We start from the raw sequence: 17,364 nt of genomic DNA on the forward strand, positions 1-17,364 counted from the left end.
AAAATAAATTCCATTATACTTTATTTTGACCATATGATCAACACTTGTACATAGTGCCATTTACTTTGTGTTCTTCACTCTCGCGCTGCGTTGTGATCGTTCGAAACTCATTGCCAGAATGAATGCAAATTTCATTTGGGAAGGATTGGTGCCGGAAGATGCAGTGAAAATTATAAAATGTTTATAGAAAAGTGGTTAAGTAAATCGTGACAGATGTCAACGCAGGCGTAAATGCAGTTTGTTTTGTTACTTGATATACGGGTAAGTGTATGCATAAAAGAAGAATCTTCCAAATGATGTATGTGTTCTAACAATCGTATTGCTTTTAATGTTTGTTTATTCTTCTATTATTTTCTATCACACCTAGCAATTTCATTACCAAAGCACCTGATAACCGATCAAAGAAGGTGAATCGGGCTTACAGAGTCGCCGTTTAACTTCAAATATCTTCGTGATCGGTAAGTTTTAAATAGTCCTAGTTTTGTTCACCATTCTAATGCTAGATATGTCGCAGGAAAACGCATCAAACAGCAAGAGTTTTTCTTCCAACAGCACGCGCCATCGGTGGAGCAAGCAGCCAACGTTTCGTTCGTCTAGCACGCACCATCAAGAATTGAAATATTCCCGAATAGCTCTGTGAATAAAAAACTGCACACTTACTGTCCGAATTTCCTGGAATTTTTTGATCGGTCTACGCTCGCGGGAATGGTGGGTCCGTTGAGGAGAAGGAAAGAAAGGGTGGGAGCGAGGATTACCCAAAAACGCGGCATTGAGAATGAGGGGAGGTGCGCTCAGCGCTCACGCTGGGACACTCACGATGCTTGAAATAAAATGTTAACAAGCATCGATTTCAAGCATGCATGTCGCGCGACATTTTGCCAAGCGGGTCATCAATCAGCACAACTGCGTTTTTGTCCGAGGAACAAGCGCTGCTGGCGATGCAAAATTTAGCTTTTATCCAAGTTTACACACACACACACACACACACACACACACACACACACACACACACACACACACACACACACACACACACACACACACACACACACACACACAAACACCCACAAACACACCCACACACACACACACATACACAGACACTAATAACGTGGTAAAACAAGTGCACGGTGCGATGACAAATTAGGGTCATATCTTATTGTCTGATACTGTACCTATCTTCGACAGTGACTTCGTTAAGCTTCCTGTAGTCGATAACTATTCGAAAACTTTCTTTTCCAGATGCGTCTTTCTTTTTTGGGACTAGCCATATGGGGGCATTCCATGGGGATTTTGAATGAATAATTATACCATGTTGCAACTATTTTTTTGTGCGCAATCGGGTATCTGTATGTTTTTGTGTATATAGGCCTGTGACATTTCGTGTTTATTTTATGTTTCACTTCTGTTGCAGCGTATAGCTTTTCGTTGTCCCTAGGAATTATTCTTGCATATTTCATTATAGTGCTTATTAGCATTTCTGTTTCTTGTATGCTCAAATGATCAATTCTAAGTAGATCTTTAATAGATGAAATAGTTTCGATTTTTGATGCATTCAAGATGTTAAACTCTTTTGATCCGTGTTTTATAGGATATTTATGAAACTTTATTGTCTGATTTGCTATTGTTATTGTTTCATCCTGATAATTCAAAATTGATTCAAGCGATGAAAATGTTTCAGTGCCAATAAGGCCATCGAAAAATTTATGAAAATTGGCTTCATAAAGTTCAATTTGTGGCAAGTGTGGACCTAACCGTTTTGATTTGCCTTTCGACATCACTCTTATATTGCCATACATGTTTTTTAAACAAGTATTATCGCATTGCTGGATTTGTTGCAATATTGCAGGTCGCAAAAGGTTTTTATTAGCCCCTGAATCTATTAGTGTATTTAGAATATTGTTTATACAATTATCCTTAATTCTCAAAAAGGGTAGAAAATTTTGTTTATTTTTTTCTAATTCGGAAACTTCGGCTTCGAAGTGAAACAAAAATTTTCGCTATTTTCGGTATTGAGCACTTCTTGATTATTGATTGAGTTATTAAGGGTTAATTTGCTTCTAGTAGTGGAAGCATCCATGGGTTCGGACGTTTCTGCTTGGTGGTATTTACTATTCCTCGTTTGGCTACCTGTGTATGAGTGCTCGTTGTGTCGCTGATCGAATCTTTTTGTGTAGCTGTTTGGTTTTTGGCTTGTATCACGATTTGTAGTGTAGTCTTTTTTTGTTTGCAGTTTGCACACAAATCTGTAGACATCCTCAACGTCTTTTAGGCTTGCGGCTTGTACGTGGCCGTAATAATCTTGGCTAAGCCCTGCTATGAAAGCGGCCAAAGCATCTTCCATGATGAAGCAATTAATAGCTTCCCAATTATTTTGGTAAAGTGGGTTTTGCTTTGCAATATTTTTTATTTTTTCCACTATTTCTTTGTGAATATTGAAATATTTGTGGATCGACATCGTTGTAGTTAGTTTCAACTGCCACAATTGGCATTTATACGTTGAAATTTCCTGCCTATCACCGAAAGCACTCAACAACATTTCCTTTATTGCTTCAAATTTATGAGGGTTACCTTCTTGGCACAAAACGTCGTTGGCCTTTCCTATTAATTTGCTGCTAACGGACACTTCATAGAGATTAAATATTTCGCCGGTTACTATTGGTCGAAAAATGTTCAAAGTGGTTTCAACTTTCGATATCAATCCTAAAAGTTGTTTCTTATTACCATCGTAGGATGGTAGCTCTTTGATTGGGTCGGGAATGAAAAAAAAAATCATTTGCTCGATTGGTGTGTGACGTGTCAACAGAAGACAATGGGCCTTTTGTTTCTTCCACGTGGTTTTGGCTGAGCACTTTTTCAATCGCATTTTGACGATCAGAAAGATTTTGTAAGGTAGTTTGCATTGAAACCAGCTACTGAACAATCTCTTCCATTGTATTGTCATGCAGCGTCAAGGAGGTTAATGACAATTCTTTCGTCAAATCTGTTTCAATGTGTGAAAGCTCGTGGTTTGACTCCGATGATAATGAATTTACATCTGTATCTGAATTGGTAGCTCTAGCTTGCCACATGGACCACGCACACACGCACAATAAGGTCAATTTCACTTGTTTCTCTTAGTTTTTAGTATTGAAATACGAGAAAAAAAACAATTGCTGTATGGTTTGCAGTAAGTGAGGTTACTTACGTACGTCGTGCAGGGAAGCGTATGCCAGGATACGCGTGGTACTGAAACAGGCTAGGCAGGGGGAACCACAACTCACACGACGGAAATACCTTAATGCCGTGGATGCCGGAGGCGGGTTCCTTTTGTGACTTTTATTAATCGGCTACTACCACTTTTATCACCAAACCATGTAACCACTTCGCTTGACTGTTCCGGACGGCTGCGCCAATTACAAGTTGAAATTTAAGGACTTTATTTATCGAGCACCAGATATCAAAAGAGGACCTTTCTAGAGTTGCAAGGTCGCACGTAACCTTCTAACGTCGTGTTAACCGTCTTAGATGCTGACGTCTGTTGATCCCGTATCGTTGTGACACGTTTATACGTCAGGCTTGACGTGCATAACGTATTATATATTTAATCTAATTTTTATTATTTTTTTTTATCTAACAATTGAACTAAAATGCTAAAAATAACCCACCACCAGTATTAAAGTTTAATGTTAAATTTAAGATTTCAATGCTTAATTTAATAAAATTTCACTTAGCATATTTTAATATTTTATTTATTTACCTCAAAAATTGAGAAAAATTTGTGCTTTTTTTCTTAGGCCCATCGAAGGGGATGTGCTTCAAGGAGCAGAATTTTATTTATAATCACCAAATTACTCACCAAACTTTTACCACAAAACTATTTTTTCCCCACTATTAGAACCTGCACCGATTATTATTAGTAATAAACACTCATTTTTTATACAGTTTTTACCACCAGTCAGAATGACTTCCAAGCAATTTGCTTTTTTTTCCGCTGTCACCAGATGAAAAGACTAATTATTAGTTTAAGTTAGAATCTACCATTTATTTAATTGATCATTCGATCCGCACACTAAGACCGTCACCAGTTAAGAGCGCTGCAGTTTCTCTCCAGCTCGTTGATCACCCCGATATATTCTCCTCTTCGTCATCTTCGGCTTCGTTTATCCGATCGGTCGCTCTCGTTGTCGTTGTCCGCCTCCTTATCATCGGCCGCCGTATTCGTAGCCGCCGCATTACCAGCCGAAATCGTTGCGGCCAAGCCAAGGTCGCTACACTTTAAAGGAGGATATTTCATGTTTTTTTTGCATTTTTAATAGCATGTTAGAAGCTTTATTGATGTTTCTAAAATGTAAAACTGTTGATTTGACTTCTTCTATTATTTTTTTTTATCCATGCTTGCAAAGCGTGTTGAAAAACAAGATTTAAAAAATGGGCCCTGTTAATGATGAAGAGGAAGTTTGGTAATGATGAAGACACGATGTTGTTGCTTTGAACTCTGGAACTTGACTAAATTTATTCAGGAAAAACACTCGCTTATATATGGCAGAATTCGGGAATTCGAGCTGCACTTGCGGTAATTCGAGCTGCACTTGCGGGAATTCGAGCTGCACGATACCGATCTACAGCAATTTGCACTGCGTAATAGAATTATGATTAAGTAAAATTTACACGTAGGTAAATTTCTTGAAAGCGCCCTCTACCTTACGCTAGGCGTACTAAGGGTGACGCGTTACCATTACGCTTGCCGTAACATACTCCCCCGCGTTGAATTATCTAATTCAACTAGGATGAACTGGATGGCTCGTCGGTGGGAAGAACGCAGATTTTAGAGATGGAACGCTTGAAGTCTCCATCTTTCGTCTTGACGATGACCACTCGGATGTTGTCGTCAGCTCCCTTGATGATCTGCGTGACGCGGCCAAGACACCATTTCGATGGAGGTAGCCCGTCCTCCTTCAGCAGCGCCATGGTATCCAGCTTCACGTTGTCCTTCTGCTTGGTCCACTTGGTTCTCTGCTGTAGTCCGGACAAGTAGTCTGTTGACCAACGTTTCCATAGCCGACGGACAAACTCCTGCACCTTTTGCCAGCGATCGAGACGGTTGAACGGCAGCTTTTCCAGCGATGGTTCGGCCAGGGATACGATGGGGCGATGAATGAGGAAGTGACCTGGGGTCAGCACTTCCAGATCAGATGGGTCATTGGAGAGTGGTGTAAGTGGTCTAGAGTTTAGGCATCCTTCAATCTGGATCAGTAGCGTGTTGAGTTCGTCGCTCGTGAGGATGGCGTTCCCAACGGTTGGCTTGAAGTGTGTTTTGAAAGACTTCACTGCCGCCTCCCAAAGACCTCCAAAGTTGGGTGAGCGAGGTGGGATGAACTTGAACTGGATGCCATCGTCGATGCAGGACTTAATCACTGATGTTTGCCACTGATGGTTGAATTGCTTGGACAAGGAGGCAATTTCTCGGGAAGCGCCCAAGAAATTCCTAGCGTTGTCGCATTCGATGAGAGCCGGTTTCCCGCGTCGTCCGATGAATCGTCGAAGTGCCGCAAGGAATGCGTTGGTAGACAGGTCCGCGACTAATTCGATGTGTACAGCCTTCACTGCCATACAGACGAAAATCGCTACGTAGCCCTTGATGAGTTGCGCCTTCCGAGATGTGTGTCGATACTGTATTGGTCCACACAAGTCGACTCCGGTGTGTAAGAAAGTTGACGTTGGTGTAACTCTCTCTGCTGGAAGGTCGCCCATGAGTTGCTGCGCAGGTGTGGGGCGGCAACGGTAGCATTTGTAGCAGGAGTGAACGATTCTTCTGGCTAGGTTTTTTGCTCGCAGTGGCCAAAATCGTTCTCGCATGCTCGCTATTAGTAGTTGTGGATTCGCATGTTGATAGGTCCGATGATACAGAGTTGCAATCTGATTCGTCAGCGGATGGTTGGCGGGTAAGATGTACGGATGCTTTCGGTCGAACGGGATTGGTGCATGTCGCAATCTTCCGCCCACTCGTAGTAGGCCATCTTGTAGAAACGGTGCTAGTAGTTTTAAAGGTGAGTTGTTGCTAACCGAATCGCCTTTCGATAGATGTTTGATGTCTTCTGGGAATGATTCAGCTTGAGCGAGGCGAACTAGACATAGTGTAGATTCGGCTAGTTCCTCTAAGCTGAGATGATGATCCAATCTGCGTTGTTGATGATTAGCAGGATTCGTGTTGTGTCGGAATCTTCTTAGCCACGCAACCAGACGTTGCAGTCCGGTGAACGTTGAACGGAGGCTAAAAATTTCGTTCGGAGCTACGGATTGTGCAGCCATGCAGATTGGTCGCTCCTCCAATTCGTCCGTGGTGAATTCTTCCTGTCGAGGTTGATGAGTGTTTGGCCATTCCTCTGATGGTTGCGCCAGCCAGTCTGGTCCGTGCCACCAAAGGGTTGAAGTTTCCAGCTGATCTGCATCCATTCCTCGGGAGATGATGTCCGCAGGATTGTCCGTTCCGGGTACGTGTCTCCACTCCTTGCCGTGAGTGATGTGTTGGATCTCGGACACCCGGTTAGCGATGAAGGTTTTCCAGCGTGACGGAGTTGCAGACAACCAATGCAGGACGATGGTTGAGTCAGACCAAAAGATGGTCTCGACCTGAAGCTTCAAGGCGTCTGACACCTTCTCGTACGAGTGTGCCAGAAGCAGTGCTGCAGAAAGCTCCAGTCGGGGTAAGCAAACACGCTTTTGCTTACGGGAGTCTGCTAGTGGTGCCACCTTGGATTTTGCAGTGATGAGGTTGGTTGTCACACGTCCATCGGTGTTGGTCGAACGCAAGTAAATCGCCGCTCCGTACGCCTTCTCGGATGCATCACAAAAGCAATGCATTTGTAGATTCGTTGCTCGTTGATCGGTTAAGAGCCAGCGTGGAATGTGGATCGTTTGCAGCATGGCCAACTTCTCGCGAAACAGGAGCCATCGGTTTTGTAGTGCTGGTGTCAACGGCTCGTCCGAGGCGATCTGACATCTCCACAGCTTTTGAAGGAACAGCTTGGCTTGGATGATAACTGGTCCAACCAGTCCGATTGGGTCGAACAGTTTCGCGACATCCGAAAGCGCGTTTCGTTTGGTGATGATGTTGTCTGCGTTCCAGCGCGGGATGTTGAATACAAAAGCGTCGGTGGAAACGTTCCACTTCAGTCCGAGTGTCTTGATGATCGGTGACTTCGCATCCAAGTTGAGAATCGTCCTTTCATCTTGCAGATGCTGGGGCAGATGTTTGAAGATCTGCCTGTTGTTGGTGGCCCATTTCCGCAAGCAGAATCCACCAGAAGCCAGGAGATCGATGAGTTGCTGACATACTCGTTGACCCTCGGGAATGCTGTTTACGCCAGTCAGCATGTCGTCCATGTAGAAGTCTCGGCCGAGGATGGTTGCCGCTTCGGGATGGGTGCTAGCTCCGACCTGAGATAGCACTTGCAGGGTTTTGGTGGCCAAATACGGAGCACATGATGTGCCGTAGGTGACGGTGTTGAGCTGGAACGTCCGTATCGGCTCGGTTGGAGAATTTCGCCACAGAATTCGTTGCAGCGGACGATCGATGGCAGCTATGTTGATTTGCCGGTACATCTTCTCGATGTCTGCTACCAGGGCAAATTTCGACATTCTAAACCGTAATAGAATGGACATCAGGTCGTCTTGGATAGTGGGTCCGATCATCGGTGCATCGTTTAAAGATGTTCCGGTGTCTGATGCACACGAAGCGTCGAACACCACTCGGAGTTTAGTGGTGGTACTATCTGGTCGCACGATGCAGTGATGTGGAAGATAGTATGATGGTGATGAAGCTGTAACATCGCTCTCGGCTACTTCTGTCATGTGCTGAAGTTCTGCGTACTCCTCGATAAACTGTGTGTAAGCTGTCTTCAATGAGGCATTCGAGGAGAGCCGACGTTCCAAGGCAAGGAACCGACGTGTGGCTATCCCTTTCGAGTCCCCAAGAAGAGCCAGCTTCTCTTCTCGCTTCGGTAGCTGCACGATGAATCGACCATCGGTGTCTCTGGTGGTGGTGGCTGCGAACTGTTTCTCACAGTTGCTCTCCTCGACGGATAATGTACTGGTGGCTCGGCATGACTCCAGCTCCCAGAATTTGTTCAGCTGCTCTTCGATGCTCGTACTGCAGACGTGTCCAACGATGGATGAAGGTGGTAGTGGTGCATGAAGATTGACTCTACCTGCTATCACCCAACCAAAAGCAGTGTTTTGGAGTGTCACTCTTTCGTGGGCTAGCTTGATGAGTCCCTCCTTAACGACGTCGTAGTACAGCTCTGCTCCGATGATGAGGTCGATCGGGCCAGGACTGTGAAACGAAGGATCGGCCAGCTGAACTTGACGAGGTATCTGCCAGCTACTTGTGTTGATACGGCTTGATGGGAGCTCACGAGTGAGCTTGCTGAGTACGTGGAACTTTCCGGACGCTGTGTATTCGCTGTCTAAAGAATGGATCCTTAACACAGCCGAATGTTGTGACGTCACGGAAACTTCTCCGATTCCTCCGATGCGATGATTCTCTCGCCGTTTCGCCACACCCAGCCGTTGAGTAAGGCGCTCGGTGATGATGTTGAGTTGTGCTCCGGAATCCAGCAAGGCACGTGCTAGATGACATCGTCCGTGATTGTCCTCTACCTGGACCAGCACGGTTTGCAGCAACACAACACTGTTTTCGATTTGGATGGAACAGTGGGTAAGGGACTGAGGAGGACAGGTAGAACTCGTGGATGGAGCATCCGACGCCTCAGTTGCTGGCGCTGCTTCGTGCAGCAACGTATGATGCCGTTGTTGGCAGATCTTGCATCCGCTTGATGTGCACTGTCGTAAACGATGAGCTGGAGAAAGGCAGTTGAAGCACAATCCTTTCGACTGCACTAGTTGCTTTCTATCTGCAACACTCATATTGTTCATTAATTCACACCGGAACACTGAATGTTTCGAAACACCGCACAATTTGCACTTTTCGTTGTACGCAACACTATGCACAGCACTGGTCGCAGCATGGATGGTTTGCACTCGAGGGTTGCTGCGCATGGTGTTTCCGGTTTTGGCTCCGCTGGCTGGCTTGGAGAAGGACTTCAGTACATGGCAATGGTTGCGGACGAATTGCACTAAGTCCTTGTACGTTGGGATGGTCGTAGACTTCCGGTGAAGCTCCCAATGACGCAGGGTTGTTGGATCCAGCAGCGAGCTTAGCCTGAACACCAGTAGCGTGCTCCATGCATCTGGTTTCTCGCCTTCCTTTTCAAGCATTCGAAGGTTACGCTCAAAATCGTCGACGAGTCGGCTTAGAGAATCTGCACATTCTCTCCTCAGCGGTGATATGCTGAATAACGCCTCAACGGTGGTTTTGACGATGAGGTACTTGTTCTCGTAGCGCTCGGACAACAGCTTCCAGGCTACGTCGTAGTTTTTGGATGTAATTTCCAACGCGTCGATCACCGCGCGTGCGTCCTTCGTCAGCGACGCAGCAAGGTAATGTAGTTTGTCACATTCGGTCAGCTGTTCTGACGAATGAATCAGTGATTGAAACGCGTCACGGAAGGCAGGCCAGTCGCGAATATTTCCGTCGAAATGTGGTAGCACGATTTCGGGAAGTCTTGCACGCACCGGGACTGTCGTGGGTTTCTGCTCACTGCCGAAAAATGGGTTTGGTGTTGTAGGCAATGGGATCTGCGATGCCAACTGGTATTCGATGTTTTTGCTTAACTCGAATACTTTGTCGTCGAACACGCCATATCGCTCGATTGCCTCCTGAGCCTGGTCGTCGCTCACAACGTCCAAGATCGAGTCGTACCATTGTTTGTAGTCCAAAGCAAGCACCTTCACTCGGTCTGCTATGGTTTTCAGCGAGTGAACGTCGGTGCTGTGTTTGACGAACATCTGTTCTAGACGGTCAAGCTGCCACTCCAGGTGAGTGCGTTGACGGTCCAATTTGGTGACGTCTGGAACGGAGCCAAATTCTCTGACGGTGGAACTTTGGCTTTCCTCCATGTTGTTGGCCGCTGGAACCACTTCCTTGGCGGGAGAATGGTCAACGGGCATAGTTACTTTCTAACACAAACTTTACTTTTCACAAACTTCCCTAAACGCGAACTGTGGATCACTCGCACACTAATCCGGTTCGAAGGACCAAATGTTAATGATGAAGAGGAAGTTTGGTAATGATGAAGACACGATGTTGTTGCTTTGAACTCTGGAACTTGACTAAATTTATTCAGGAAAAACACTCGCTTATATATGGCAGAATTCGGGAATTCGAGCTGCACTTGCGGTAATTCGAGCTGCACTTGCGGGAATTCGAGCTGCACGATACCGATCTACAGCAATTTGCACTGCGTAATAGAATTATGATTAAGTAAAATTTACACGTAGGTAAATTTCTTGAAAGCGCCCTCTACCTTACGCTAGGCGTACTAAGGGTGACGCGTTACCATTACGCTTGCCGTAACAGGCCCTACATGGAAGGTGTTGAAAATTTAGACGGTGTGCTTTTATATTTGCTGCATTTTCTGTTACCACTACAAAAACGTTTTGGTGTACATTAAAGCTTTGTAATATCTCTTTTATACATATTTCAATATTCGAAGCTGTATGACCTAATGAAAATACTGAACATTCAAGCAAGTATGAAACGATTTGAAAATCATTGTGAATGAAATAAGCAGTCAGTGCACCTAAGCTGTCGTGATTGATGTTAGTTCAGGCATTAACAGTGATGGAAATATGTGACGCTGAATCTAGCTTCAATTTTACCGCTCACGTGCTTCACCGTACAATCGCGAAAGAGCAGCGTTTGAAAGAGTTTTGGCAGGTCGTAGTTAGGACAAGCATTTTTCATGAATTTTATAAAATACCTATCTTCTACGATTGAAAAAGGATAGTACTCCTTATATATCATTAGAAGTAAAGAATGATCTAGGTCTAGCTTTTTAGATGCCGTAATTAGCTTAGAACTAGATTACGAATTAGATGCCGTATTATTTCTGTTGTTGCTCTGTCTATATCTTACGGGTGGGTTTTGCGTCAGAAATCAATTAGTATTATTTGGGAATTTGTTGCAATTGTTCCTTCCTTGGTAGTTGTTTCCATACCCTCTATTGTTCCTAGAAGCGTTTGAATATAGGATCTTTATATGATCATTCTTACCCTTTTTCATTCTGTTTTCTAGCTCCAACTCTACTGCTCGCTCTATTGCTTCATGCAAGATTTCGAAATTTCTCAATCTGATTATAATTTTGATCTCGCCATCTTTTAGTCCATAACTCAATGCACTGATTCCTGATTTAGTTGCCTTTTTTCTGGCTACTTCTGGCGCTATCTCTACTGCAATGCATGCTTCTTTTAGTTGTTGCGTTAATTTTTCAATAACGCATTCAAATTCTTATATTGTTCCAGTCTGTGTCGAAGTTTCGAGTATAGTTTATTTTCGATAGTAAGATCTTTGATGTTACCCTATGCTGCACCTGTCTTGTAATTCCTGTCTTGCTAACTATATCTTCGATTGAGGTAAGCGTTTAACCTACGACAATTCGCGATTTTCCTATAAGACGTCCTTATACTAGTTATATTATTGTTTCTTTATTTTCTGGCTTTTAATATGTTTAAGTTTGATACTACACCTTTCAAATCCTTCTCATTACCATCATATTTTGATATGAGAGTGAAGAGGCGATTATTATTATTAGTATTATTATTATTATTATTTATTTAATCTTCAACGGGCCGTATGGCCTAATTAAGATGTAACAGTTCATTTAAAAAAAAAAATACATAACAAAAACAAGATTTGCATCGCAATTCACTGCGGCAACGGCAAAAGCCGGAGATGTTCCTTGAAGCACTGAGTCGAGATGTCTAAGTCGTAGCAATTCAAAACAGTGTTGAAAACAGTCGACATGCGGAACACAGGTTCAGACCGATCAGCGCTGGAACGGGGTTGAGCGAGCCGTAGAGTTTCTCTAGACCTAAGTGTTCGGGATGGTGCATAGATGTCGACTCGATGCAACAAAGGCGATGAGTCGATAGAGCCATTTAGCAATCCAGCGATGAAAGAACACTGTGCATTGCGTCTTCTAACCGAAAGAGGTTCAAGGCCTAGAAGACGGCACCGCGCAGCATACGGAGAGAGATTATTGCGATCCTGCCAGGGAAGTAGGCGTTGGGCATATCACGTGAGCTTACGTTGAATCGCCTCATGTCGAGCAATTGAAGAAGCAGTAGCTGGGCTCCAGACTACGCACGAATATTCCAGAACCGAACGAACGATACAGTTGTAGATAGCTTTGATGCACATTTGTTATTTATTTGTTATTTATTAATTAAAATTCAACGGACCGCAAATGGCCCACTTGAAGCGAATTCATTTACATTCATTCATTATAACGTAGTCACATTTCGGTCATTCATTTGTCACGCTTAGTCTTAAGTAACATAATTAACATGTAAAAGGTCGCACGACACGAATACTATTTAACAATGCGGTGCGCGACATGTCAGGTTGATGACGATCACAAATAACATTAAACTCACGGCACATACGAATAAACGGATCAGAGGAGCCAAAGCGAGTGCGGCGTTCCTCCACGTCAAGTAGCGATCTAGCTCGGAGCGATCTCGGCGGGACATACATGTTGAGCCTCGAAAGAAGCGCGGGCGAGTCGATCCGATTGTCAAGAAGTCCCGCGACAAACAGCCTCTGAGCGTTGCAGTTCCGCTGCTTCAGCGTCTCGATGCCAAGCAACGCACAGCGTCCCTCATAGTCAAGTTGGACACTCCAGGAGCGCAAAGCGAACCGCGTGAATTTGCGCTGGATCGACTCTAAACGAGCTAGGGGGCGAACAGCTGTAGGCCACCATACTACTGAAGCGTATTCTAACACTGGTCGCACCAAAGCACAGTATAGCGTCTTGATGCAGATTGGGTCAGTGATGTCTCGTGCTATTTGTTTTAGTAAGCCGATCAATTGGTTACCCTTAGTGACAACGTGTTCTAGCTGGTCGTGGAAGCTCAACTTTTCGTCAAGGAGCACTCCTAGATCCGTGACACAGCTTTTGCGACCAATGGTAGTTCCATTTAACGCATAGTCATACACTAAGGGGCACCGCTTTCTCGCAAACGTAACGACAACACACTTCTCGACGCACAATTCAAGACCATTCAAAGAGCACCATGACTGGAAGGCACTTAGAGTGGCTTGAAGGCGGAGTTGGTCTGACCGGTCACGGATAGGCAGGAACAGCTTCGCGTCGTCTGCATACAGTAGGTGGCCGTCAGGAGGGAGCAACCGTGTTACGTCATTCAGGAAAATGACAAACAGCAGCGGTCCAAGGTTACTCCCCTGCGGCACCCCCGAAGAAGCATCGATACGGCGCGACGTATGGGGTCCCATCTTCACGCTGTATGTGCGCATCCAGGCCAGCAGCTGCACAGGCAGACCAAGCGTTTCGAGCTTTGCGAGCAGCAAGGTGTGCGGAACGCTATCGAATGCAGCCTTGATGTCCGTGTAGACTGCGTCGATCTGCGAGCCGGCATCGATGGTCCTGTGGCAGAGGCTAACGAACTCAACCAGGTTGGTGGTGGTTGAACGCTGAGGGACAAATCCATGTTGAGCTGTGCTAATGTAGTTCGAGGCAGCTGCGAGGAGAGGTTCGTACACCAGGAGCTCGAAGACCTTAGCGCAGGCACAAAGCGATGTAATGCCACGGTAATTACATGCATTTGATTTGTCCCCCTTTTTGTGCACTGGAACAAGCCACGAAGTTTTCCAGCAGGCAGGATAGATGCCCAAACGCAGCGAGTCGCGAAAAATGGAGGCCAGGATAGGCGCGATGGTGGTGCCACAACGCTTAAGCGTGGAAGCCGGGATCCCGTCAGGCCCTGGTGCAAACGAAGATTTCAGCCTGTCAATCGCTTTCGAGACAGAATACTCATCGATGAACGGCAAGTTTGGGGCCATAGCATCCACCGGTACGTTTGATAATGCGTCAGCTATCTGCCTCTCATCAGTTACCGCTGGAAGGAAGGTGGCGGCAAAGCGCGAGGCAAAAATATCACATACTGCAGACGGATTGTTGCCGTTGCGCCCGTTGTAACTGACGGAGCTAGGAAAACCAGAGGATTTCCGACGATTGTTTGCGAAGTTCCACAGTACACGTGAATTGCCGCGGCAGCGCAAAACCGTACGCCGTACGTGCCCCAGGTAGCGGAACCTGTTATAGCGCCGATAGAGAGAGTGCGCAGTATTATAGTTGCGCAATGCAGCGGGACACCTACGCAACAAATAATCGCGATACGCGGCAGCTTTAGCCGTTTTGAGCCTGCGCAGCGTTCTGTCACCCCAAGGGGGGCCTCGTTTAGGTCGTTTCACCGGCGTGCATTCATTCAGGGCTTGCAACATGAACCGCTCAAAATCTTTCACAGCGAGGTCAAGAGTGGCGTAACGGGAACAATCGAAGACATTCGCGAACGAGGCGATCATCGGCAGGAGCCTGTTAAAGTCCGTCCGCGAGTAGTCAAGGCGTGGTGTTAGCGCAGGAACGGCTGATTCCTCTCGTGGTAGCGGGATGGCCAACTCAAGCGCAGGGTGATAGGTGTCAATTGCTAACAGCGGGGTGAGGCAAAGTTCAAGCGGAAGGCAAACAGCATTATTTGCAAACACCAGGTCTAAGACGCGTCCGCTGGTGTTAAGATGACTATTGATCTGAAAAAGTCCGCTATGATGCATCTCGTCCATAAACAGAGCGGAGAGAGCCGATCGCGTACGTGGCTCATAATGCAGAAATGGCAGATCCGGATCATGCTGAGCGGCATGGGGTTGCGGAATTCATTAGTTGTCCGGATAACCACGCCAAGTATTTGATTTCCTCTAGCTACAACGTCATCGATATGCTGTTTAATGTTCAAACTAGAGTCAAGCAGAACGCCCAGGTCTTTGGCATGATTTTGTCGATTAACTGCAGTGCCCTCCATGAAGTAGGTACACTGGTGGACATTAAAATAGGAAAAAAATTTTGTGTGTTTTTTTTTGCATACACTAGGTGTGTCATCGCCAACAGTTCGAGGCGTACTGAATTTGTAATAGCCGAATTTTGCCTTTTATACTCTCATTTTTGGTGCGCTACTTATCTGAGTTTTGAGTGCCGGCAGCGTTTTGCGGCAGTATAAAAGGAGAGCCAAACCGTGTTGTGCTTCATTCTTCCATCAGTGGTCAAGGTGAAAGGTTGCTGTTAAAAAATTCCACAAAATCATCATGGGTCGCGGAAAACACTGCACACCGGAGGAGCGAAAACACATTCAGGGGCTATATCGTGAGAACGTGCCAATCAAGACAATCTGCAAGGCGTTCGGCCGTTCGCGGACGTTTGTGGACAACGCCATTCGTAGCGAGGCTACGGGTAAATCGACAGGTCGTCCGCGAAAAACAACGGCCGACGTTGACGCGCGGATTGTTGAGATGATCAGGGCGGATCCTTTCAAAACTTGCACTCGTATCAAGCAGGAGCTTGGTTTGCAAGTTTCGGCGAAAACGGTGTCTCGCCGTTTACACGCCGCTGGGTTCTGTGCCCGGAGACCGCGGAAGGTTCGTAAGCTGCAGCCGCACCACGTAGAAGCGCGCATTCGGTTTGCCGAAGAACTTTTAGCTGCATCCATCTTTTGGTGGAGCAAAATCATTTTTTCGGATGAGTCCAGAATCAATCTGGATGGTTCGGATGGCATTAAATACGTCTGGCGCTTTCCTAATCAGGCGAATCATCCGAAAAATACGATAAAAACCCTTAGTCACGGAGGCGGCCACGTAATGGTGTGGGGTTGCTTCTCCTGGCACGGCACGGGTCCTTTGTTCCGTATCAACGGGACACTGATTTCGGAAGGGTATAGAAAAATACTTAGTCGTAAGATGTTGCCATACGCCCGACAACAATTCGGAGACGAAGAGCATTACATCTTTCAGCATGATAACGACTCTAAGCACACATCGCGAACAGTTAAATGTTATATTGAAAATCTGTGGTCAACTCTCAAGCGTCAGCTTAAGAACCAGCCTGCACGTTCAGCCGATGATCTATGGACACGCTGCAAGTTTATGTGGGAACGCATAGACAGAAGCGAATGCCGTAATCTCATCGGCGATATGGCCAAACGCTGTCAGGAAGTGATAGCGAATAACGGTCACCAGATTGACCGTTAGAATGTGTTTTGCTCAGTGGAACACCGCAACACCTCCTCCCAACAACCACTTAAACAGTCCTTTTCAGGGCTACCAAATATTTCTGACAAGAACTATGTCTTTCGGTCACAGAAAAAAGTTCCTATTTTTATGTCCACCAGTGTACCAGTGACTGGGCTCCTGCATCGACTAAAAGACACACAGTAGCATTTCTCGATGCAGATAGTCAGTCCATTACGCTTGCACCACGAACAGAAAATTTCGATGCAGTCTTGCAGCAATGTACAATCACCTGTGTTGTGAATAGGCGCAAAAAATTTTGCATTGTCGGCAAACAGACTGATACCCTCGCTTTACCTCCCGACAGTAACATCGTTGATGAACAATATGAAGAGAAGCGGGCCAATATTGCTTCCTTGTGGCACACCCGAGCTGCTGACTATTGCTTTGGACATGTGCTTATCAATTTTCACGATGTATGTGCGATTAATTAGGTAAGACTTAAGCCACTGTACGAGCGAGCAGGGAAATCCTAGCTTATAGAGTTTAGCGAGAAGAATTGCGTGCGGAATTATTAATTCCATAATGTTAGCCATTTTGTCTAGTTTAGTTTATATTGTCAAATTGGTTCTCTGTTTTGTGATATTGCGGGGGATTGGCCAAATGATATTTTACCTAAAATAATACATCTATATAATTTATTAATGCTAAGTGCCCTTTTTGTGTGACCGTCCCGCTCGGCCGCCTGTTTCCAAGAGAGCACGATCGTCCTTTCGATCGTGCTGAGTGGCCTCTCGGCTCGCTGAGTAGGAGCCGAACTGTTTGGGCAGGTTGGCTCACTTCTCGCCTCGCCCTAAAACGCCTGCATAACACTCTGATAATGTCGTACAGTCTGTTCCCGAGTTACACGGTTCTCGACTTACGCGGATTCGCAGATACGCGGTTTTCTAAATTTAACAGATTAAATGTCAAATCAATACAATTTGCTTCAAGATAGGTATAAATTGCATTTTTGCTAACAAATTGAAACCGCTTAAAAGCCAGAAATATTAGAATTTTCTGCACGAATCATAACAAATAAATGATAAAGTGTATAAAAGTACTACATTTAATCAAAAACTCGGAGTAATCAATAGAATTTTAGTCAATCAATGTGAAAATCGACTTACGCGGATATTCGAGTTACGCGG

At 45.4% G+C, this 17,364-nt stretch overlaps 1 protein-coding gene and 1 long non-coding RNA gene across 2 annotated transcripts; one reads left to right on the forward strand and one right to left on the reverse strand.

The window, feature by feature from the left end:
• The first annotated feature begins 310 nt into the window (after positions 1-310).
• Positions 311-669, forward strand: LOC120895652. The gene is made up of 2 exons (XR_005738367.1): positions 311-458; positions 515-669. It is a non-coding gene; the product is annotated as an uncharacterized LOC120895652 (long non-coding RNA).
• A 4,095-nt stretch (positions 670-4,764) lies between these two features.
• Positions 4,765-10,050, reverse strand: LOC120893579. The gene has a single exon (XM_040295558.1). The coding sequence runs from the start codon at positions 10,048-10,050 to the stop codon at positions 4,765-4,767; it is 5,286 nt and encodes a 1,761-aa protein (XP_040151492.1).
• Positions 10,051-17,364: the final 7,314 nt, after the last annotated feature.

The sequence above is a fragment of the Anopheles arabiensis genome, chromosome 2 (assembly GCF_016920715.1).
Source record: "Anopheles arabiensis isolate DONGOLA chromosome 2, AaraD3, whole genome shotgun sequence".
In the NCBI taxonomy this organism is placed as follows: Eukaryota; Metazoa; Arthropoda; class Insecta; order Diptera; family Culicidae; genus Anopheles; species Anopheles arabiensis.